This window comes from Ostrinia nubilalis, chromosome 19 (assembly GCF_963855985.1).
Source record: "Ostrinia nubilalis chromosome 19, ilOstNubi1.1, whole genome shotgun sequence".
Classification (NCBI taxonomy): domain Eukaryota; kingdom Metazoa; phylum Arthropoda; class Insecta; order Lepidoptera; family Crambidae; genus Ostrinia; species Ostrinia nubilalis.
Genome location: NC_087106.1, coordinates 1073527 through 1098173, shown reverse-complemented (window position 1 = coordinate 1098173; position 24647 = coordinate 1073527). Strand labels below are relative to the sequence as shown.

Genomic DNA, 24647 nt, shown 5'->3' with positions numbered 1-24647 from the left:
GTTTTTTATTTTTAGTAAAGAGGTCGTGAAGAGTTTTTGAAACCAAAAAGTTTCACATGTGTAGTCTATTAAATCAAATATTTTTAATGCAACGTTATGTTCAATTGTTCATCGTATAACGTATCGCTGGAAAAAACGGGAATAACGGGACTATTCCCACCTCTTGTTCCCTCGCTTCAACTCCTGTGTAGCCAGGATCTACAGCTTGACCGCCAATAAAAACCAGTCGCGTATCTCATCGTTGGATAAATAGGTATTTTTTGTTTGTATGCATTAAAATAAAGTTAATTTATTTATTTTAGTATTATCGCTTAGCTTAGCGCTCGCTCGAAATGGCTTGTTATAAAACACATCTTTGTTTTCGAAATCGAATAATAAAACGCATCACTGACAAAATATTCAATCAGATTTATTTTGTACAAAAAAACTACAAATCGTAACGCTATACATACACATCTTACGGATAAATAATATACATAATTCAATTTATTGTAGGTTATTCAAGACATGGAATGGAGCAGGTACTTAGAGTACACAATAAGTTAATAAATAAATATAAATTCCACGACATAATTTGCAAGTAATCTCTATAAATGTTGAGATTTTGCATAAGAATACACAGTGGTTTTCAAAAAATTCAAACCCATTTAATGAAAAATTCCCTCAATAGATTTTAACAATAATACTAAGGACTTAAGGTTCAAATTCCATCGAGGAAACCAGCCAAATTGCAGATGGTATGCCTATTTGCAACTTAAGCTTCAACCACACCAACACGTGCAGATCGCCATTGCCGGCGCGATCAAAAGCCAATGACAGGTCGCGCGACTCATGACAGTTTACGCGACCTGTCATTTCTCTATGATCGCTCTGTCGATGGCGATCTGCATGCGTTGGTGTGGTTGAAGCATTAGGCGCAAATAGATTACAAAGATTGTATAAAAGATACAAGAAACATTTGAAATGAAGGCATTACATTATAACCCGATCGAGTTAACGCACCTGGCTGCCGTGAGGTCACATCGACGCTCTGGTACCAGGCCTATTCATCTCCGCGAGTTTACATCGAAAACAAAACACGCACGATGGCCCACCTACAGGATACTATTCGACAAGGCCTTACATACGAGCGAACATTGACTCACGCACGCGTATTCTTGTGTATGATGGAAGAAAATAAAGAAAATGGTGTACTAAATACTGTGCAGTATTTAACTGCCTAAATAATAATAAAAACACAGAATGTACTTTTTTAAGTTGCCTCAAGACACTGAGAGGTAAATAAGTAGTTAATATTATTCATGATAATTCATGCTAAATCATGTATTTCCTCCGCCATTTTCCGCAGTTTGGCACCTCACGTCACATCATTTTACCGAAGTCAGCCCTATAGCTTCGGCGCAGTGCCGATCACTGACGTTTGTCAACAAAATGGTGCTTGACTCTTGAGACAGGCTAAATTACACCATATTGTTAATGACATTGAGCATACATTTTTTTAAATACCTTCGCGAAGTAAAACTTCTGTACGTAGTACTTATTATTATTCTGTGCTGGTACGGACGGGGCGAACGCGGGGTGGTGTGTAAGTGAGAGAGAGTCGCATTTCAGCGAAGTGCACAATTAGCTCGATCGGGTTGTATGTGTGTATGTTTGTATACACTATTTTAAATTACATAACATTCAACATTAAATCTAAATAAAACAGGAACAAATTAAAACACGACATTGAACTTAAAAGGCACAATAAATATATCTTCACAACTAGATATTTATTTACCCCCTTACTAATAAAGTTACACAATTGTTGAACACTGTTTTAAAATGATATTTCCATACGTCACGTCACTTTCATTAAAACGGGTGCGCCAAAGTTCACCTAAATTTTCAACTCCGAAAATTGGAAGTCCGAAAATGTTCTTCCTAAAATTTTTCATCCTAACAATCACAATTCCTAACTACTCTGTCTCTAATGTTCATAATTCCGAATCATTCAACTTCATAATGTCATTAGCAATAAACATCTTTTATACTTTTATTTTTTCTCCTAGATTTTCTCAACATAACCATATTTTACACTATTATTCAAAGTCATATCTTTTTTGTTTAGATTTCTTTCTTTGACGATATATTAAAGTTCAAGTTTGTTGGCATTAGCACGTATACTTGAGTCCCGCTCTAGTCATTCAGTCAAGTTCCAGAAACGAATCGGTCCTATTCATAATAATTATTGGTTTAGGTTAGGTTAGAACTGTGACCACAACGCACGAGCCGAGCGAGCGAAGCCAGAATCCCGCTCCAGTCATTCAGTCAAGTTCCAGAAACGAATCGGTCCTATTCATAATTATTGGTTTAGGTTAGGTTAGAACTGTGACCACAACGCACGAGCCGAGCGAGCGAAGCCAGAGTCCCGCTCCAGTCATTCAGTCAAGTTCCAGAATCGAATCGGTCCTATTCATAATTATTGGTTTAGGTTAGGTTAGAACTGTGACCTCAACGCACGAGCCCAGCGAGCGAAGCCAGAGTCCCGCCCCAGTCATTCAGTCAAGTTCCAGAAACGAATCGGTCCTATTCATAATTATTGGTTTAGGTTAGGTTAGAACTGTGACCACAACGCACGAGCCGAGCGAGCGAAGCCAGAGTCCCGCTCCAGTCATTCGGTCAAGTTCCAGAATCGAATCGGTCCTATTCATAATTATTGGTTTAGGTTAGGTTAGAACTGTGACCACAACGCACGAGCCGAGCGAGCGAAGCCAGAGTCCCGCTCCAGTCATTCAGTCAAATTCCAGAAACGAATCGGTCCTATTCATAATTATTGGTTTAGGTTAGGTTAGAACTGTGACCACAACGCACGAGCCGAGCGAGCAAAGCCAGTGTCCCGCTCCAGTTTTTCAGTCAAGTTCCAGAAACGAATCGGTCTATTCATTATTATTGGTTTAGGTTAGAACTGTGGCCTTACGTTTCATTCGCGAAGAACGTACTTCTTTCTGTACGTAGTATTTATTATTATTCTATGGTAAGAGTGAAAATATTATGGTAATGTTTAGGGATAAAAGTGTTATGATAAAAAACAGTAGGAGTTTAAATATATTTACATAAATGATTTATTAATTACAATTTTCGGAAACATGAGTGTTATGAACATCGCCGGTAGCACTACAAATAGTATGAATGAAAACTTTAGGATGAAAAATTTTAGGAAGAGTGATCATTCGGATTTAAAATCGTTAGGAAGAACCATTTCGGGTAAATAACTTTAGGTGAGCCAATATGGACCCCATTAAAACACTGTTCAACGAGCGTGTAAGTTTTATTAGTAAGGGGGTTAGAAAAATAGAATTTGTTCTAAGTAATTTTTCACGTTACTTTAAACACTAAAATAAATTAATGAAAATTAAATACTTTTTAAATGAACGATCGGAAATGGAATAAGAGACGATTTCAATTAGAAAATAAAATTAAATGGTTTCACAATTTTTCGCTGTTCATCAATTGCACTGTTTGCGGATGAATCGATTGATTGAAATTAGTCTGTAGAACGAGAGAACACGCACTTGATCAAAAAACATCTATAGTCTGGTCGCCGAGCACGTAGAATTTTGTCCAATGACCCCAAGCTACCCATCCTTATCGCTCGCGCGTAATTATATTGCTGTCGCGACTGTGCGACGGGCGCCCGCAGTGAGTGTGAGAGCGCAACAGCAACATAATTACGCGCGAACGATAAGGATGGGTAGCTTGGGGTCGTTGGACAAAATTCTACGTGCTCAGAGACCGGGCTTTACCTAATTTTATTATTCAACTCAATTTCCTAAGCGCATACATAAATGAAACAAACATAGCTAAATCATTTATAAAAAACCTGCAACCAATCAATCAAATAGATATACTATATCTTATATTAACTTAAATATTTATTTACATTCAATTCACATTAGTAATACAACTCGTTGCTAATTTGTATGACGACGCCATTTACAATAAAATTCAAGTTTTCAAGGTAAGTTTGTATTCATTGTAATATTGTAAGTACACATGTAAAGAAAATCCATAATAATTTATTTCAAGCTTATATTTAATAATAATGTGATGTACTTGTAGTCAATGTAACTTTATCATTTACATACCCATATAATTGATACAATAAGGCTGGGTTGCAACATCTTACTTTAACTTTGACAAACGTCAAAAATCTGTCAAAATCCATACAAAAAGCACCGGTTATTGTTATTTTTACGGTTAAAATAAGGTGCGGTACGGTTAAAATAAGGCACCATCTTACTTTAACTTTGACAAACGTCAAAAATCTGTCAAAATCCATACAAAAAACACCGGTTATCATTATAGTTACGGTCAAAGTTAGGTGGTGCAACCCAACTTAAGGGTTCACTAGTTGGCACCACTCACTGTAGGGTAAGGTCCTGTCACTCGATATTAGCTAAGACAGTGGCGCCAGTTGGTGAACGTGGAACAGTAGGAGTGTTGCCTTTGCACTCACCAAGAGACGTCACTGTAGGAAGGTCCTGTCACTCGCTAGTGAGCGCAAATACATTCGATTTCGACCAACACAAATATGTCGAAGTGGTTTGCGGTAAAGAAAATATTACTGCAATAAAAAGGCAGATAGATTTTGTGTTAGATTGAAACTCAGAGGAAGAATAAGTACTAGAAAGTACAAAAATGAAGAAAGAACGTGCGTTTCACACACAAACCACGCGGTACGGATTTAAATTGTTTAAAAATCTACCACAATGTGTGAATATAAAGCAAACGAACGCGTACATGAAGGAAATAAGACTGACGAAACGGTATTTATGTGCAATATTTCAAATTAAATACATAATTATTTCTGTACTTTTCAGTTTCAATACAAAATATGTAAGAGCTTCATGACTTATCTAGTGCTTGGAATAAGTTGTTTCTAAATGTATAATGAAAGAAAATACTGGCATACTTAAATAAATGCGCACATCAAAGAAATTGTGAATAAATCCACATTTATGTGCAAACACCAAGGCATTTCAATCGAGCCAGAAACGGTGTTCTTACACGTGACACGGTAAAAAAAACTATACAGCATGTTGCTAAAAAAAAAAATATTTTTATACACTGGGCTTAGGATCCGATCATACTAAGACAGAATCATACTGACCCTGTATACTCGAAGCAGCAAGTTAACTATAAAACAATTCCAACATAATCGATCGTCTACCTAAAATCTGTACAAAATTACTTTAAGGTTGGATATTATAAATATAAAAATCGTAAACAGGAGAACGTGGTTCCTTAAGGTGTATCTACATGGCCATGGGTCAAACGTGGGCCGTATAAGGACCATTCCCACCGCTGCAAAACTGTGTAGTCAGGATTTATAGCTTGACCGCCAATAAAAACCCAACCACTCACTAGGTCAAGTTTGTCCCGGGGCCGTGTATAAATGGACTTTTGTATGAACTCTCGGAGGCCCCACGCACGCCCCGGTCATACAAATGTCACACTTTTTGTTGCAAAGTCGCTCTTTTTTTTAACTACATAAGACCCCAGAGCAAGTAGCTTGATGTGCCGTCGTCTGTATTGTTATTAAAATCCGTGACAACCGATGCGTGACTGATTCTTTTTTATTAATTTATTTCCGAAAGTACAGTCAGCTTCAAATAGTTCGTGACACCGAAATAGCCAGAAAGTTCGCCACACGTCTTTGTTACAATGAGGGCTATCGTTTTAGCGCTCACCAGTTGGCGCCACTGTAGAGTAAGGTCCTGTCACTTGCTAGTAGCGAAGACAGTGGCGCCGACTGGTGAGCGCGAAAGTGGTAGGAGGACTATCGCATTTGCGCTCATCAAGATGGCGCCACTGTAGAGTAAGGTCCTGTCAATCGCCAGGGGTGCCAACTGTTAAGTATAAAAACGATAGCCCTCATTGGAATAAGGTTGTGTTGTCAACTTTTTGGCCGCTTTGGGTGTCACGAATTATTTGACGCCGACTGTATGTGTCGTCCACGAAATGTCACACCAACTATGATAAATGTAAACATAATAATGAATAGTAATGATTTTGCAAACACACAACCATGACAAATATGTAAATGATTGACATGTTAGTCCTAATTATTACGTTAGCTACTTTTTTAAAGTTGTACGACAACATCCGTTCTCGCTGTTGACTTTGACATTTAAAATTATGTCAAACTGACATTGTACTTACAACCATTACAAACCCACACAAGTGTTTACAAGACCATCGAATACAGACAACATAAAAGTAAAAAACAGGGCGTGAACTTTTGACACATAGAACATGGACAGTTACTAGTAACAATAAGTTTTGTCATGAAGCTTAGAACTGGTAATTTAGGTTTACAACTTCGAGGGGTGCAAACTAGGGATGTTACATCGTCATCCGGGTCATCTGTCACTATTCCTCAATCGTCAATTTCGGGTCGTTGGTGGTCCTTACATCTGTCACTGTGCACTACATGGCCTATTATCAGCAACTATCACTGTTCTTTAGTCATCAAGACCTAGGTCATTGGCGGGTCGTTGGTGGTCCTTAGAGCTGTCACTGTCACTATGTGGTACTAGTAGCTGTCACTGTTCCTAGGTCGTCGTGGGTCGTCGGCGGTACTTAGTCACTATTCCTTGGTCGCCAAGTGTGGGTCGTCGGCGGGGCTTCTTGAGTCACTGCAGGCCGAAGAGCCAGTTGATGCGGTAATCAAGATGCGGGTCGTTGGTGGTCCTTACAACTGTCACTGTCACTATATGGTACTGTAGCTCACTGTTCCTAGGTCGTCGTGGGTCTTCGGCGGTGCTTACTGTCACTATTTCTCGGTCACTTGTGGGTCGTGGACGGGGCTTGAGTCACTGCAGGCCGAAGAGCCAGTTGATGCGGTGATCAAGATGCGGGTCGTTGGTGGTCCTTACAACTGTCACTGTCACTATGTGGTACTAGTAGCTGTCACTGTTCCTAGGTCGTCGGCGGTGCTTACTGTCACTTGTGGGTCGTGGGCGGGGCTTGAGTCACTGCAGGCTGAAGAGCCAGTTGATGCCCTGCGCCATGAACAGCACGAGCGGCTGCCACGCCACCAGCCAGCGGATCCAGTCCAGTAGCTGCCCGAACAGTATGTGCGGCCGGTCCCAGCTGGTGACGCGTTAAGGACTCATTTGTTAACATTACTAGTCACTGACTGTTCTGAGGTGATCAAGTGGGTCATTGGTGGTCCTTAGAACTGTCACTGTGTGGTACTAGGACTGTCACTAGTAGCTGTCGCTGTTCCTAGGTCGTCGTGGGTCGTTGTTACTATTCTTCGGTCGTCAAGATGCGGGTCGTTGGTGGTCCTTATAGCCGTCACTGTCACTATGTGGTACTAGTAGCTGTCACTGTTCCTAGGTCGTCGTGGGTCGTCGGCGGTGCTTACTGTCACTTGTGGGTCGTGGGCGGGGCTTGAGTCACTGCAGGCCGAAGAGCCAGTTGATGCCCTGCGCCATGAACAGCACGAGCGGCTGCCACGCCACCAGCCAGCGGATCCAGTCCAGCAGCTGCCCGAACAGTATGTGCGGCCGGTCCCAGCTGGTGACGCGTTAAGGACTCATTTGTTAACATTACTAGTCACTGACTGTTCTGAGGTGATCAAGTGGGTCGTTGGTGGTCCTTAGAACTGTCACTGTCACTGTGTGGTACTAGGACTGTCACTAGTAGCTGTCACTGTTCATAGGTCGTCGTGGGTCGTAGTTACTATTCTTTGGTCATCAAGATGCGGGTCGTTGGTGGTCCTTAGGACTGTCACTGTCACTATGTGGTACTGTATTATTACTTGTAGCTGTCACTGTTCCTAGATCGTCGTGGGTCGTCGGCGGTGCTTACTGTCACTGTTCCTCGGTCACTTGTGGGTCGTGGGCGGGGATTGAGTCACTGCAGGCCGAAGAGCCAATTGATGCGGTGATCAAGATGCGGGTCGTTGGTGGTCCTTAGAACTGTCACTGTCACTGTGTGGTACTAGGACTGTCACTAGTAGCTGTCACTGTTCATAGGTCGTCGTGGGTCGTAGTTACTATTCTTTGGTCATCAAGATGCGGGTCGTTGGTGGTCCTTACAACTGTCACTGTCACTATGTGGTACTGTATTATTATTAGTAGCTGTCACTGTTCCTAGGTCGTCGTGGGTCGTCGGCGGTGCTCACAACTATTATTCCTCGGTCACCAAATTGTGGGTCGTCGACGGGGCTTGAGTCACTGCAGGCCGAAGAGCCAGTTGATGCGGTGATCAAGATGTGGGTCGTTGGTGGTCCTTACAACTGTCACTGTCACTATATGGTACTGTAGCTCACTGTTCCTAGGTCGTCGTGGGTCGTCGGCGTTGCTTACTGTCACTTGTGGGTCGTCGGCGGGGCTTGAGTCACTGCAGGCCGAAGAGCCAGTTGATGCGGTGATCAAGATGCGGGTCGTTGGTGGTCCTTACAACTGTCACTGTCACTATGTGGTACTAGTAGCTGTCACTGTTCCTAGGTCGTCGTGGGTCGTCGGCGGTGCTTACTGTCACTTGTGGGTCGTGGGCGGGGCTTGAGTCACTGCAGGCCGAAGAGCCAGTTGATGCCCTGCGCCATGAACAGCACGAGCGGCTGCCACGCCACCAGCCAGCGGATCCAGTCCAGCAGCTGCCCGAACAGTATGTGCGGCCGGTCCCAGCTGGTGACGCGTTAAGGACTCATTTGTTAACATTACTAGTCACTGACTGTTCGGAGGTGATCAAGTGGGTCGTTGGTGGTCCTTAGAACTGTCACTGTCACTGTGTGGTACTAGGACTGTCACTAGTAGCTGTCACTGTTCCTAGGTCGTCGTGGGTCGTTGTTACTATTCTTTGGTCATCAAGATGCGGGTCGTTGGTGGTCCTTACAACTGTCACTGTCACTATGTGGTACTGTATTATTACTTGTAGCTGTCACTGTTCCTAGGTCGTCGTGGGTCGTCGGCGGTGCTTACTGTCCCTAATCCTCGGTCACTTGTGGGTCGTGGGCGGGGCTTGAGTCACTGCAGGCCGAAGAGCCAGTTGATGCGGTGATCAAGATGTGGGTCGTTGGTGGTCCTTACAACTGTCACTGTCACTATATGGTACTAGTAGCTGTCACTGCTCTAGGTCGTCGTGGGTCGTAGGCGGTGCTTACTGTCACTTGTGGGTCGTGGGCGGGGCTTGAGTCACTGCAGGCCGAAGAGCCAGTTGATGCCCTGCGCCATGAACAGCACGAGCGGCTGCCACGCCACCAGCCAGCGGATCCAGTCCAGAAGCTGCCCGAACAGTATGTGCGGCCGGTCCCAGCTGATTCAAACGTTAAGGAGTTATATGTTTTAAAAAGATTATTGGTAACTAGCTTTCCGCCCGCGGCTTCGCCCGCGTGGAATTTTGTCTGTCACAGAAAAACTTTATCGCGCGCGTTCCTGTTTCAAAAATCTTGATAAAAACTATCCTATGTCCTTTCTCGGGACTCAAACTATCAAATCGGTTCAGTGGTTTAGGCGTGAAAGACAGACAGACAGACAGAGTTACTTTCGCATTTATAATATTAGTATAGATTGTAGTAAAATATAACTTTCGCAGATTAGTATATTATTATAGCAAGAGGAGTGCTAATATGTGGGTCGTTCGTGGTGCATAGAACTGTCACTGTGCACTACATAATATAAACACCTGGTGAGTGAGTTTACCAAAATAAGTAATGTCAAATGCTACGTGCATCGAATAAGCGAATGCAGTCCAACACTGAAACCGTTAAAACTGTCAGTATGTTATATTTTCTAACTGTTCATAAGACCATAAATTAATACTAAACTAGGAGGCGGTAGATAGCAATAATAGACTGACAATTTGTTGAAGGTCGCGAGAAGCGCCGGAATAGCCGTTAAGGCATTCCTAGGAATCTTTGTGAAGCAATGGACGTCATTTGGTTGAAACGAACGATTTCATTTTTGTTTTATAAAAGGATACGGGTTGGTGAACATCCGCTTGAGGTCGACCTTGTCGTGGCAGTAGGGGCAGGTCTGCTTCTTGCCCACGATGCACCAGCCGCGGATGCAAAACTCGTGGAACACGTGGCCGCACGTCAGCTTGTACGTGTTCTCTGGAAGCGACAGGCAGCTTCGTAAGTACAGGTAACAGATAAAGTCCGGTCGCTGAGCAGATGGAATTTCGTACAAAGACCCCAAGCTACCCATCATCGTGGGACGGGCGGGCGCAGTGAGTGTGCGAGCGCTACAGCAAAATAATTACGCGCGATCGATAAGGATGGGTCGAATGGGGTCATTGCACGAAATTCTATCTGCTCGTCAACCGGATTTTAGATAAACATTACTTACAACAAAAAGGGAAAATTGTACGAAACCTATGTAAGAGCTATTTGTGAAAATTCTTTTGGTAAATGTAAAGTTGAATTAGTAATTCTATGTGTTATAAAATGCTGTTTATTTTCTAACAATAAAATCAAAAAAATATACAAACAAAAGATGAAAATCTACCCAGATGATAGTTGTTTAAAATAATTAAAAGGGAAGGCGGTGTACGATAGTAAAGTATAAAACTAAAATAATTAATAATACAATCCGGTGATTTATCACACACACTGCTATTTTAATAAAACAAACATGTTTACGCAAGTGTGCCGAAAAGGCTTACAATTCAGCATTAACTGCCACGTTTTTAACAGGCTTGAAAATGAAACTAAAAACAATATATTATCGTAACTAGCTGTGCCTGCGACTTCGTACGCGTGGAAATAGTTTGAATAATATTTCCCGTTTCTGCAACATTTTTCTTTACTGCTCCGCCCCTATTAGCTGTAGGGTGATGTTATATAGCCTAAAGCCTTCCTCGATAAATCAGTAATTCTTAAGATTAGAGCGTTCAAATAAAGAAACTAACTCTTCAGCTTTGTAAAATTATAAATGTAAATAATATCTAGGTAGGTATAGTAGAAGTATAAATAACAATAAACGACGTATTTGAACTGTCTTGTGGAATGTATTCTCACCTAGAACTCCCTCCTCATGCTCGTTGACCAGCAGCTGGTTGCCGCACACGGCACACACGTTGGTCTCCAGCTGCCGCGTCGGGATGCCTTCCTTTGTGTAGTACTGTAAAATTGCCCACATTTATTACCCGACTGCGCCAGAAAGTGGGTTATTTGCTTGGACTTGGATTTTTCTAATTTCAAGTATTGAGCAAAAACAAGCTAAGTTGATAGGCCAAAGTAGATGAAATGAAAATGTAAGTGTTTTTAATGTGTAACGAGGTAGGTATTTGACCGCAATCGCACCTGGTGTTAAATGAGATGAGTGCCTATTCACTCTCGCCTTGAAAAGGTCCGGATTATAGTGTTCGAGAAAGACAGCAGCAGGCAGCGAATTCCAGTCCCTAGCTTTTCGCATTATAAAAGAGTGACAATGTGTTTGCGTGTGGTGTAAGAGAGAAAGAGAGATAGAGGCAGCCATCTTTTCCACGCAGTGTGAGAGAGCGCAAGAGAGGGGAGAGAGGACAGAGCGGGGAGAGAGAGAGAGGATAGAGCCGAGGGAGAGAGAGAAAAGAGATAAAGACAGAAAGAGGAGAAAGAGTAAGTAAACTCATCCCGATAGAGGCGACTATCTTTTCTAAGCAGTACTGTGTGAGAGAGGAGAGATCAGGGAGAGAGAGAGAGAGGATAGAGCGGGGGGAGACAGAGAGGATAGAGCGGGGAATGAGAGAGAGAAAGAGTAAGTAAACTCACCCCGATAGAGGCGGCCATCTTTTCCACGCAGTACTGTGTGAGAGAGCGCAAAATAGGAGAGAGAGAAAGACAGAGGATAAAGATTAAGTAAACTCACCCCGATAGAGGCGGCCATCTTTTCCACGCAGTACTGTGTGAGAGAGGAGAGAGCGGGGAGAGAGAGAGAGGATAGAGCGGGGGGAGAGAGACAGGAGAGAGAAAGACAGAGGAGAAAGAGTAAGTAAACTCACCCCGATAGAGGCGGCCATCGTTTCCACGCAGTACTGTGTGAGAGAGCACAAGAGAAGGGAGAGAGGATAGAGCGGGGAGAGAGAGAGAGGAAAGAGCGGAGAGAGGAGAGAGAGAGAGAGGAAAGAGCGGAGAGAGGAGAGCGAGAGAGAGAGAAGAGAGAAAGAGTAAGTAAACTCACCCGATAGAGGCGGCCATCGTTTCCACGCAGTACTGTGTGAGAGAGCACAAGAGAAGGGAGAGAGGATAGAGCGGGGAGAGAGAGAGAGGATAGAGCGGGGGGAGAGAGAGAAGAGAGAAAGACAGAGAAAAGAGAGTAAGTCAACTCACCCCGATAGATGCGGCTATCTTTTCTACGCAGTACTGTGTGAAAGAGCGCAAGAGAGAGGAGAGAGAGAGGTTAGAGCGGAGGAAGAGAGAGACGAGAGAGAAAGACAGGGGAGAAAGAGTAAGTCAACTCGCCCCGATAGAGGCCGCCATCTTGTCTGCGCAGTACTGTGTGAGAGAGGAGAGAGGGGAGAGAGGAGAGAGGGGAGAGAGGAGAGAGGAGAGAGGAGAGAGGATAGAGCGGAGGGAGAGAGAGAAAAGAGAGAAAGACAGAGAAGAGAGAGTAAGTCAACTCAAACTCACCCCAATAGACGCGGCCATCTTGTCCGCGCAGTACTCAGCGACGTCTCTGCCCAGCACGCCGAAGTATAGCCCGTAGAACAGACACACGAGGCCCACGTCCATCCACGCCTGTGGCTTGTGGCCAAACACCAGGTTCACCCCCATGAAGGTCAGTATCATAACCACGTATCCGAACAGCCCGAAAAATATACTCAGCTTGTATATTAAGTAGAACCACTTGTATACTAATCTGGAAATAAATTGCGTTTGGTCAATAAGAATAGTGTAATGAAATATCTCTTTTCTATTGACCGATATCAAAAATTAATCAGCCAATATAAAGCGTGTGAGGGTGGATATACGGGCTTATTGTCCAATAAAAACGGCACTTCGCATACGGGCCCTGTGACATGACACTTTTGTTACAAGCTCTCGACTCCCCGCAGACTACAGACTATTAGCAGAGTAAATAAAAATGAGTAGGTCATCTTCATAGAAACGCACCGAGCGCGGTTTGTATGTGAGCGCGCCAATACGTATGCGGCGCGCACGCCAGGGTGGATAAAAATCACGATTTTTTTATTTTAATAAAAAAAAACAGTTTTTTTTTTTAATCACGATTTTTTTGATTAATTTGATTTTTTTGATTTTTATTAGGTTCTGCGATCATTTCTTTAGTTTTTCTTACGGAATACATTTTTATTTACGTAGAATTGATGTATGGAGCAGGCAACACCGCCAAAAAAAAATAATTAAGTGGTTATCTGAAAAATCGCAAATGTGATTGTATGGAAAAATTAAATTTTTCAGATTCTCTATACAAAACGACAATTTCATACATTAACACCTAATATTAACATTGTTTTCGAACATTACAGTTGATTAATATTAACTCCCAGCCTTTCATTAATTCCATTTTCGGTCATTGATTTAAAAATCAATGATTGTTATTAAAAAAATCATGTAATAAAAATTGTGATTTAAATCATGATTTAAATCAACTTGATTTAAATCATGCCACCCTGGCGCACGCACACACTGACAAAATTCGGCGCAACACCCCGCTAATCCACGCTAAATTTTGTCAGTGTGTGCGTGCGCGCCGCATACGTATATTGGCGCCCTCACATATAAACCGCGCTCGGTGCGTTTCTAGGAAGATGACCTACTCATTTGTATTTACTCTGCTATTAGTGGGCCGATAGTTGGGCCCGATTCTAATTTGTATGAAGAATCGGCCGATACCAATATGCGCAATTTCATACTTGTCTACACTGATTAACAACCCGACCCAACTATCGGCGGACAAAAAGTCGCTGGTCTGCGCCTAAAAAATCTCACGGCAAAATGACCCTTGTTACCTGGGCGTGGTGACCGACATCGGCTTGCAGCTCGACTTCCTGATGACGAGTCCGGTGAGCAGCGTGAAGACGGACCACACGATGATGAACCGCCACCACTGGTTCCGCGCGCTCATCAGCACCGGGATAGACCACATCGCAACCATCGTGAAGAACTGGAAACGGAAGAATTCAGAGTGCATTTCTGAACTGGTCGCAGTTAACAAGAACTGAACAGCGGGTGTCTTTGTCGCCGTGACTGTTTCGTCAGTCGTCACTCATACCAAGTCCATGGAGATTTATGGAGGTGACAAAAAAGTTTCTGTCACTGTCACGTCGCTATTTGCGCGCTTTGCCACTGGCGTTTGCGGCTTTGGAGGGTCTCTATTTCATTGCGCTCATTACCCTTCTGTCGCGACTCGCGATTGAACGCGCGGTCGATTGGGAGGTTACAGGAAAAAAGTTACATGTATACAGTTGGTCATTTGCCAGATGGAAGATGAGTCTGTGGAGGGCCTCAGTCAGTGAGGGCACAGGCTGTGAAAAGTTATTTAAATCTTTGTAAAGAAGCTGACGATAATGACTGACTTTCTTGCACTACTTCTTCTCAGCACTGGCCCATATTACTGTCCCATTCCAAAGCAGTTGTAGGGTTACTACATTCATCATCATCATCATCAATGTGGTGATACGACTGTCGCATGTAAGACGGTGTAATGATCGGGTAAATGAGTTGATTATTCCTACAGATAGGTGTCGCGGGAGTCTAATGCCCGTATTCACAATCAATCCCAAATTTTTAAGTGACCCCTATGGTAACACAACAGGAATTTTGTTTTCATAGGGGCCACTTAAAAATTAGGGATTGATGGTGAAAACGGGCATAAGGCTACGGCCGGATACTCGCGACACCACCACTCGGGCTATGACAGAACGCCACGGAGGTTTTAGTGGGTATACCCCGTCGTTTTCAGGACGGAGCAGCGCCTTTTTCAGGGTGCCGGAAGTCCGGTGCGCAAAGCATTTCCTCCGCGACAAAAAAAAAGAAATAAAAAAAGTTCTACAGATAGATCTTGGGATATAAAAGTTCGAACTAAAGCTACATGTATTCCAGGAAAGCTTACCGCATAAGATCTGTAGTGTCTCTTCTTCCATTCCACGACGATGACTTGCGCGACGATGAGCGTTATTATGAGGATCATCACCATCGAGGTGTGCATCGACTCGTGGCCGCGGTGCATCTCATGCAACTTCTGGTGGTCATATCTGGGAAAGAAAGAAAGAAAGAAAGAAAAATTATTTATTTGACAACTTAAAAAAAAAAGGGCAATATAAAAATACAATTATGAAAAAAAAAAAAGTACAAAGACAATGAAGAGAAAAAAGAAATGTTGCCAAAAAGGTTACCCACTCAGTATCATCTTGACAGTTGACATTTTACTGCCAAGTGCCAAGACACTGGTTTTCAGTGGGTACCTTGTACGCAGGGGCAAAAAGATTGTAATAAATAAAATAAAAAAAATATAAACTCAAATCAATTAAAATTAAAAATTCACATTAAAATAAAATTACAATAACAATTACAATAAAATTAACGAAAAACAATACAATTACTAATTTTAAAATAAACATGTAAAGAAAAAAAAATAATTAAAATTCACAATAAAATAAAAATTATAATAAGAATAAAAATTAACAAGTCAAAAATAAATTAAAAATTCAAGTAAACATGTCAAATATAAATTAAAATTTCACATTAAAAAATTAATTAAATATGAACGCAGCCAAAGAGTCAGGTGACGGACCGTGAAAGAAGAAAAAAAAAAAGTAACAAGAAAAAGTCACCTGACCTGACGTTCACGTTTTGTTCACGTTTGCCACGTAAATCAGCCACGCACGCACAGACAGAATATTTTCACTTTCACAATGTACCTATAATAAATATGTGTTTATGTCTACTGTGTTAAAAATAAATAAATACAGACAGACGGATGGATGAACTCCAACACCCAGAAGCCGTGAACTAAAGGTAAGTGACTTGTTGGTTTAGTGTCAACATTACTTTTCTCTATGGTGTCAACAATCCCGCAAGCACAGTGGTAACAAATATTTTACCTAGGTATTTGCCTATTTGCAGGGCACTCATCAGGGAAAAAGACAAAAAATCTCAATGTCATGGCAGTTCCTCGCAGCCACAAAAATCGTTCAAGCATCCCAGAGCCGAATCCAAAAGGGGAACCAAGATGAGCAGCGTTCTCAATGCCGGAACGGCGCCTCAATACCCGCATATACGACGTGCATACTCTGATGGTACGTCTATCAATAAGTTTCATTTTGCCTAGACAGTAAGTATTTCTTTACCTGTATTTTGAAAGAGTGTTTTACTTTCAGAGCACGCACCGGCGGGGGCAGGTCGTTCCAACATCGAGACGCCGCAAATCTAAACGAGCCTCGAAATGCCGCCGTGCGATGCCTCGGCGTTAGGAAGACGTGAGTAATCACTCTTCTCTCATGCTCATTTCGGCTTGGGGCCTGGACTAGCTTGTCAAAGAGATACCTCGGCCGTCCTGTGTTAACAACGCCAAACAACAGTGTCGCTAAGTGCAACCTTCTACGGGCCTCCATCTTCAACAGATTGCCAGTAATTAGAAATGGTGTTACATGAGCTCGAGGTGGGATGTGGAAGCAGAAACGGGCACATGCATTCTGCACTCGTTGCAACAATTTTGCTGAACTTGCCAATAGACATGGCCCATAAACGGTGTCGCAATAGTTCAGCTTAGACAAGACAAGTGCCTCACAAAGGTTTATCCTTAGTTTTTCACACAAATATGGTCTTATTCTGTACAGGAGCTTCAACCTATAGAAACAATTCCTTGCACACTCAGTTATATGTTTTTCGAATTTGAGATGACTGTCAAGCACCATACCCAAGTTCCTAGCATTCTCAACCCTCTCTATGGACTCCCCGTTTAAGGTGACACATAAACCGTTGATCTTAGCTATGTTTTTAGGTGTCCCTATTAGCATGAGCTTAGACTTTTTTGGATTTAAGGTAAGGCAGTTGTCAGAGCACCAGGTAGATACGCTAAGTAAGTCCTTGTTTATCAAAGCCATAGCTCCGCCCTGATCACAAGGCATAAATGAAAGGTACAACTGTAAGTCATCAGCATACAAGTGATAACGACATTGTGCAATATGTCCTATGATATCAGCACTGTACAAAATGTAGAGGATCGGCCCCAAGATCGAGCCTTGTGGGACCCCACGATTCACTGGTAGAGATTGTGAACGAAGTTTTTTACCGTTGCTCAGCCTCAGCTCCACATACTGACTCCGTCCATGCAGATAACTGTGGAACCATTTGATAGCGCTTTGTTCAAGACCATAGAATCTGAGTTTCGACAGCAGCAGCGACGTGTTAATTGAGTCGAAAGCTCGTGAGAAGTCAAGGAGAAGCAACGCAGACACCATTCCACGGTCCTGAGCTGCAAGAAGGTTGTCCACAACATCGGCCAGAGCAGCCGCAGTGCTATGCCCCCTACGAAAACCTGACTGTAACTCTGGAAGTATATTATGCCTCTCCAAGTAAGTGGTTAACTGCTTGCATACAATTTTTTCCAATACCTTGGAGAGGCATGGAAGGATACTGACAGGACGAAGGTCTTGGAGTGAAGCCGGCCGGTTGGTCTTGGGCAAAGGTGTCACCGCTGCTACCTTCCAGTCATCAGGAAACACTCCCTGCTGCAGTGAGCAATTGATAATAGTGGTCAAGGTCTCGAGCGACTGTGGCAGAGTGAGCAGTAAGACATCCAGTGCCAGGCCATCACATCCCTGCGCATTAGATTTCAATCCTCTAATAACCTCCAGTACCTCATTGCTAGTTACCGCATGAAGTGCAAAAGTAGCTGAAGCATCGTGCCTGTTATGCTCATAAAAAGATAAGGCTGAAATTGACACTTTGTTTGAGCCTGGTATGTTCAGAAAATGCTGGTTTATAGCATTAGGGTCATTAAACTCAGGTGGCAGCTCACTAGTCTTCCCATTGTTAGGGAGTACAGTATTCTTAAGATTCCTCCATAATCTCTTAGAATTGCCTATATTACTATTTATATGCTTTTCAAAATAACATTTTTTCTCCTGTTCCAAGGCCTCCAATACCATCCCTCTCATTTGTCTGTAACAGTCCTTTAGAGTGGATGTTTTGAGTTTTTTGTATTTATTGTGGTAGTTGTCCCTAATACGCATCATGGCTCTGACAGTGTCCGTTACCCACGGATGGGGAGGGTTTTTAAACTTTTTTGTCACTATTGGGGCATGTAAATCCATCAACCCTATAATACACGTTGTAAAAGCTCTTACTAGTTCGTTAACTTCGTTGATTTCATTAAAATTTCCCCACCGTATGGCACATAGATCTGCGTTCAGCCGGTCCATGAGAATGTTCTTGAGCGGTCTATATGTTACCCATCTAGGACTAGGTTTATCCACTTTAATTTTGACCTCTGCTAGTATCATAGCATGCCCTCCTCGATCCGGCGAGTGCCTCACCGTCAGCTTGGGAACCCTAACATCAGTACACAACACATCTATTAAAGTGGCACTATGGTCAGTAAAGTGAGTGGGGTCCTCAACCATTTGAGTTAAATTTAAACTCTCGATGAATTGCATGAAGGCCCCATAGCCGCGACTGCTTTTATCAAGGAGATTGATATTAAAGTCTCCCATCACTATTATGCCGTCAGAGTGTGAGAAAGAGGTGACTGAGTCTGTGATAGCCTCTAGGAACATATTTATGTCTTGCCAGGGTGGTCTGTATGCAGTTCCAAGGGACGGGGCGCAACAAGAGATTCAATTGTCTTCCATTAGGCAGTAAGGCCCAGAACAGACGGTGAAACGCAACTGCAACGAAACTGCAACTGCTAGTTACTTTAGTTTGAAACTTTCAAACTGGTCGCGTCATGTGTGGTCTCTCAACGGACGCTATGGCAGAAACTTAGATGCAACTCAAAAGTAACTAGCAGTTGCAGTTTCGTTGCAGTTGCGTTTCACCGTCTGTTCTGGGCCTAAGATATTACAGTTGACGAGCTTAAGCGAGCTTAGCATTTGTGTGACTGCACAATGCAAATGGATTGTAGGTGTGACTGTTTTTATTACCACTTTTTGCTACAATATAAAGGTCGTTTGTCGACCCCTGTCATGATACTCACGATGAATCTACAGTGACGAACTCGGTGTTTCAGTTTGTTAAAATCATGGTAGCAGTTGCGTTTTTGTATGATTAGGGAATGGCAAAGTCATGTGGATGTCTGTCTACTTTTTCTTTTCAAATGTGTTTATTACAACGTTGGTTCCACAATCTTGGGACTCGTGTGACTTGGTAAAGTCCAGTCGCCGAGCAGATAGAATTTCGTCTAATGACCCCAAGCTACCCATCGTTGTTGCTCGCACGTAATTATATTGCTGTCGCGATTGTGCGACGGGCGGCCGCAGTGAGTGTGCGATCGCGACAGCAATAGAATTATGCGCGACTTTAGATGGACGCACTGTAGACAGGCAGCATTCAGTTTATTAATTGCTACTTCAATGGCATCATCTTGTTCTCATGATTAAACAGGAAAAGTACAAAAAATGCAACTGTACAAGGGAAAAGATGAATTGAGTTTAAATAATTTAACAAGATATTTCAAAGTCAAATATCAATGGAACTTGATCTATTGAGCAAATAACATGTACAGTTGAATGCATAGCACACATGACAGATACACTTGTCTACAAAAACCATTCTTATCTTATCAACAGGAGCTTATAACATATTTTTATCTGTTTTAGTCTGTTTTCACCAAAACCTTTTTATTTGTACGTCTCATCAGTACACATACAATCAATTATCTAAGTACCTGTAGTTTTCAAATTATTATTGGCAATCCATAATGTATTTTTATTTATTTATAATGTTGATGATTTCAATTTAATTTCAATCATAAATGTTTTATGTAGCTATGTGTGTACTAAAAAAATTTACTTGGTGTCTAAAGAAAGGTTGCATGGTCTACAGAAGTGTTGAGAGCTGGGCACAGCTAACTTAAATAACTTTCCGGTTGTAGGTAATGAGATTTTGATTCAAGTGGAATGTCAACTGAGATATACTTTTATTAATAAATTATAGGTACTTTAAAATTGTAGTTGAAACAAGTGATTCAATTTCAATAATATTACTATCTCTCGTCGTGGCTTATCAGATATTAAAACATAAAACATTAAAAGGAAAATAATGCATGAATCATGATCAATAAATAAAGTAAGGCTATGTTTAACTTTATGTGTGAAATGTAATAGTTTGAATGATTGCTCACCTCAGTTTCTCCTCCGAGGTCAATTCCTCGTAGGTCTAAAAAAAAGAAGGCATAAATTAGCCAATAAATTAAGAAACTTATGCTGTACAAATATGGTTACATTTATTTACCTTATTAGGATCAACCGGCCGGTGGAGGTCCATTGCAACGGTTAAAATAGCAACAATCTATCACTAATTACACGATGAATATATATTTACATTAATAATTAATCTAATTATCTTATTAAAACAAATTAAAAAGATATGCCGGAGTCACGAACCACCATCATCCATTTCGGAAATGTCAGCACGAAGTGTCATCATTGTCAATGTCAATGTGTCAATGTCAATAAATTGACATTTTCCTTTTTTTCTTTTTGCTCATTGGTGGCAAGTGGTAACCGACGCTTTAGCCAAACGATAGTCTTGCTTCTTGTTATAACTGATTTATTTGGTCACCCAGCGAGAGTTGAGGCCTCTACTTCACAAGTAAAAGTTTTTTGGATTTTTATATGCTTGATACGCTGCCGTAACCACCAGTGGTCCAGTGGTGGCGTAGCATGGGTTGGGTTGGCACCCGGGGCGGTCTAGAGAACACTGGAGATAGAACGTGAATGAATTGGAGACATACAAATCCCATCAAAAACAATACTTGTCAAAAAAACCAAGTCTCGCAACTCAGTTGTTCTACGGTAAAAAGTTGTGAGATCCATGTAATACCAAGTCCAGGCCAGGAAATCTTTAACGTTTTACATAAATATATTGACTTGGCCATCGCACTAAATAATTTAATTTACACGTGTTTTCATGCGATGGCCAAGTCAATATATTTATGTAAAACGTTAAAGATTTCCTGGCCTGGACTTGGTATTACATGGATCTCACAACTTTTTACCGTAGAACAACTGAGTTGCGAGACTTGGTTTTTTTGACAAGTATTGTTTTTGATGGGATCTCATTTCTTTTTGTATTTTGTAGACAGCAGTTATGTATCTAGAAAACTGGACCGAAATTGAAAAATTTTACTCGACTTGGCGGTTGCACTACCGTGCCCCCAAATATTTTAGTTTTTCCTTGATTCATACACCAAACACTACTTATATTCCAAATTTGAAGCTTCTAGGTCTACTAGAAGTGCCTTAGAGTTTTGATGATCGGTGAGTCAGTGAGTGACATAATTAAGTAACTTTGACCCGTTATAATTCCTAAACTACTGGTTCAAATGGAATGAAATTTTAAATATACTGTGTCTTTACAATGCCTGCATAGCTAATGAAAATTCAGCCTTCTAGTTTTATCCACAACGAAGTTACAGGCAGTCGAAAATGGCCTGAATTGCTTCGAGAAAAGGATGGTACGGCCGTGCCGCTTTTTTGCTCGACTTGGTGGGGGCACTGCCGTGCCCCCAGATTAGCGCAATCGGGGCCAAGACCGTAGTACTAGCTGGTTGGCGTTCTACCTCTCCAGTCACGACGCGCGACTCGCGCTCCATCATACTCATACCAGCTGCACGGTAAAGTTCACGCGCTAACAAAGACGAAACTACAGTTAGATATAATATAATATTCACTTTCTATTAATTTTTGAAACTTAAATCACTAAAACACAGCAATGTTCGTAAAGAGTTTGACTCGCGTTTGAGAAATACATAATAGTAGCGATCATGAAAGCGATACGGATTTGTCGCCATTATGCTGATTTTTGCAAGACGTTAGCGCAGACATAAATTCTTTGGAATCTTTGGCGAACAATCTTTGCTTGTGTTTGATCGCCTCAACTCTCGCCGCGCGTCCTTTAACTAGAATGTGCAAATCGCATACTACAAAGCCTTAATAAAAAAAAAGCAAATGTCGTTTCGTCGTCGTTCATTCATTCATCTGTCACTTGTAATTTTGTAAAAAAAAATGGCGAAAAATCCGCTTTTTTGCCAAACAAATGTGTGTGAATAAAATAAAAATACCAATCTACCGAAATACTGATGATAAATAAGACCGCGTTATGTGATTCACAAACAAAATGCCTAACAAAGGTATTTTTTTATCCCGCTAGTTTGTTTCAAATTTTATGCACAACAAACCAACAACAAACTGCCTTCCATTCTTCGTAGAAGAGTAAATAAATCCCATTTATTGTTGGAAATGTGCACATTTCGAGTTTTATATATAGAAAAAATGTTAATTCCAGAGTCCAACCGTGTTCAGAGCACTGAGACCAAGTCGGTAATGGCTACTGCCCAACAGACTGCAGTTGCGAAGACTGCCACTCCGTCTGCCAAGGTGGTTGTGTGCAAGGTAAGCCAAACCTAAGCTTCTTGTATCGAACGAAAATGCCATACTATTGGTACTTACCTAGGGTTGCCATCTCTTGGCAACCAGGACTAGACGCGTTAAAACCTCAGTTTTCAAACCCCACACAAATCAACATATTTTTAAAAAACTGTCGCATCGCCCTGCATTGGCCTAAGAGTTAATTTTAGGCTGGACAACAAATGAAACTGTGCCTGGATACTCCTCGGACGCCCTCTAAACTTGGACAAATACAGGGAAACCCAGATGGATGGCAACCCTATACTTACCTGTTACTCCTAATGTTACTATTTAGATGAATGTATTTTGCATTTGTGTTATGTAGAACATCTGTGTAAATTACACAAGCTCGGCCTATGCCCCAAATTAAAGTATGAATCTAAATAAATTATGTAGTTTAGAATTTTCTATTAAGTTTGTGTTGTATCAGGTGGCATAAATTGTTTGAAGATGATAAAATGATTTGATCGTGGGATAAATACTAATACTTGACAAACAGGGTAAGGTAAGTGGGATTTACTTAATTTTACCATTATTACTATACTACTGTGTGTCTTAACTCCATGCAACCCTATGGAGTTCTATTTATCTTATTTTGTTGTTGATTTTATAGAGCTTATCAGAAGTAAGTGGACTTATACGAATTTTGATTTTCTAAATGTGTAAACATTTTATCTGTTCAATATGTCTGTGACTGCTTCTGCTTGCAGTTCCATAGTTGACATAGTGCTTGATGCCAAGTTTACTTCCTTGTAGGCTGTTACATAACACTTGAGCAATTTTACTAAGAAATGAGTCTGGTTTATATCACTAAGTGTCACTCACTCAATGCTTGCTTGCAATTTTTGTATTTATGTTACAAATTCAGCTGAAATTTTAAACTGTAGCTATCATATGTGTAGTATATACAAAATTACTGAAGTTTCTTTCAGAAAACTGTATTATTTTCTAGGGTGTGAAAGTAAAGTATATAAAATGATTAAAATAATACAAAAATTCATTCATTATAATATTTATTGTATAAATCACCTATATGCTCCACCAATGGTCTGTTCACCATTTTACCGACGTCTTTGGCAAATATAAAGTCTAAGTGGTTGAACTTGGGCCAACCGCCTCCCGCTTGGACGGACTCCAGTACCCCTGTTTTGTTCAACTGGTCCACTAGTCGCATAATTTGCTGTAAAAATAGGGTAATTTAGATTTTCAAATGATAAATTGTTCTTTAGGAACTTATTACTTATTAGACAACTATTTTTTTACATTTTATCCTGAATTCCTTCTTCCCTCATCATTTATGGTTGGTCTTCAACTAATCTACTCAACTACTGACATTAAACTATTCTCTGTCTAATGCATGGGCTGTAGCAAATTAGTGTGTGAATATTAGTTCTCCCCAGGTGTTGATAGTGGATATGTGCCTTCTAAGAATTTATTGATAAGTTAGCAGCATTATTCTAAGAACATTTTATTCCTTGGACAAGTTTTGGCACTTGATAGTCTGAACAAGTTTAATGAAAATATTCAAGGATCTTTTGTTGACTACAATAACTGGGTTTAAATTAATGTTAACTTACAGATTTTTCTGTGAGTTGATCATTCTCTCCATATAGTATGGTGACAGGTACTTTTACGTTGTCCAGATTGTATGGTTTCACCTCGCCGTAAAGCCCGTCTTCCCATGATGTGAATATGTTACTGTAAAAGCTCGAATTGCAGTAAATCCTAAGATATTCCAGTAAAACCTAAGATCTACCAATTTCTAATGGTAAATGTCCCAAAAGGTTTGCGATTCGAACTCTTACCACCATTTCGTTGGTAAATCTTAGGATTTACATTAATGGCACGGTAAATGTTGAAAAACAAAACATGTCATAACGTGCTCAGAGCATCTCATCATCATCATCATCATCAGAAATTACTTCAATTGGGAAAAATCGAATCTATCTTAATATTGAAGTTGCCCTCTTTGTATTTCTAGTCGCTCACTTAGTAATGTAGTCGCACGGACAGAATTTTAATATCTAAAATGGATTAAACATAACCCACTTTTTGTAAGCTCGTTCTGCATTTGATTATAT

The 24647-nt window shown here is 41.3% G+C and overlaps 2 protein-coding genes and 2 long non-coding RNA genes across 5 annotated transcripts in view; 2 read left to right on the top strand and 2 right to left on the bottom strand.

Moving 5' to 3' along the window:
- The first annotated feature begins 6723 nt into the window (after positions 1-6723).
- On the top strand, positions 6724-9195 carry LOC135081021 (uncharacterized). Its single transcript, XR_010259098.1, has 3 exons — positions 6724-6784; positions 7387-8947; positions 9130-9195. It is a non-coding gene; the product is annotated as an uncharacterized LOC135081021 (long non-coding RNA).
- LOC135081020 (E3 ubiquitin ligase Rnf121) lies at positions 6778-20560 on the bottom strand. Of its 2 annotated transcripts, none has more exons than XM_063975746.1 (8): positions 20390-20560; positions 20280-20314; positions 15048-15189; positions 13945-14099; positions 12605-12833; positions 11015-11117; positions 9976-10108; positions 6778-7137 (listed from the first exon to the last, which is right to left on the bottom strand). In XM_063975746.1, the coding sequence occupies exons 1-8, from the start codon at positions 20420-20422 to the stop codon at positions 7017-7019; spliced, it is 951 nt and encodes a 316-aa protein (XP_063831816.1). In that variant the 5' UTR covers positions 20423-20560; the 3' UTR covers positions 6778-7016. The 2 variants fall into 2 exon arrangements, with proteins under 2 accessions (XP_063831816.1, XP_063831815.1); XM_063975745.1 differs by lacking the exon at positions 6778-7137 and adding an exon at positions 9132-9309.
- A 1577-nt stretch (positions 20561-22137) lies between these two features.
- The window catches only part of LOC135081363 (protein cramped-like), a 49309-nt gene continuing 46799 nt past the window's right edge, over positions 22138-24647 (top strand). Inside the window, exons 1-2 of the mRNA XM_063976083.1 lie at positions 22138-22289; positions 22445-22551. Coding sequence (XP_063832153.1) covers positions 22277-22289; positions 22445-22551 — 120 coding nt within the window. The 5' untranslated portion in view covers positions 22138-22276. The remainder of the gene's footprint in view (positions 22290-22444; positions 22552-24647) is intronic.
- Positions 23563-24253, bottom strand: LOC135081247 (uncharacterized). Its single transcript, XR_010259158.1, has 2 exons — positions 24144-24253; positions 23563-23746 (listed from the first exon to the last, which is right to left on the bottom strand). It is a non-coding gene; the product is annotated as an uncharacterized LOC135081247 (long non-coding RNA).

Coding starts and splice junctions, on each gene's coding strand:
- LOC135081020 (XM_063975746.1), bottom strand. CDS start 20,422: ATGGACCTCCACCGGCCGGTTGATCCTAATAAG. Junction 10,109..11,014: donor GCATGAGGAGGGAGTTCTAG/GTGAGAATACAT, acceptor TGTCGCTTCCAG/AGAACACGTACAAGCTGACG. Junction 7,138..9,975: donor AAGCGGATGTTCACCAACCC/GTATCCTTTTAT, acceptor ACGCGTCACCAG/CTGGGACCGGCCGCACATAC.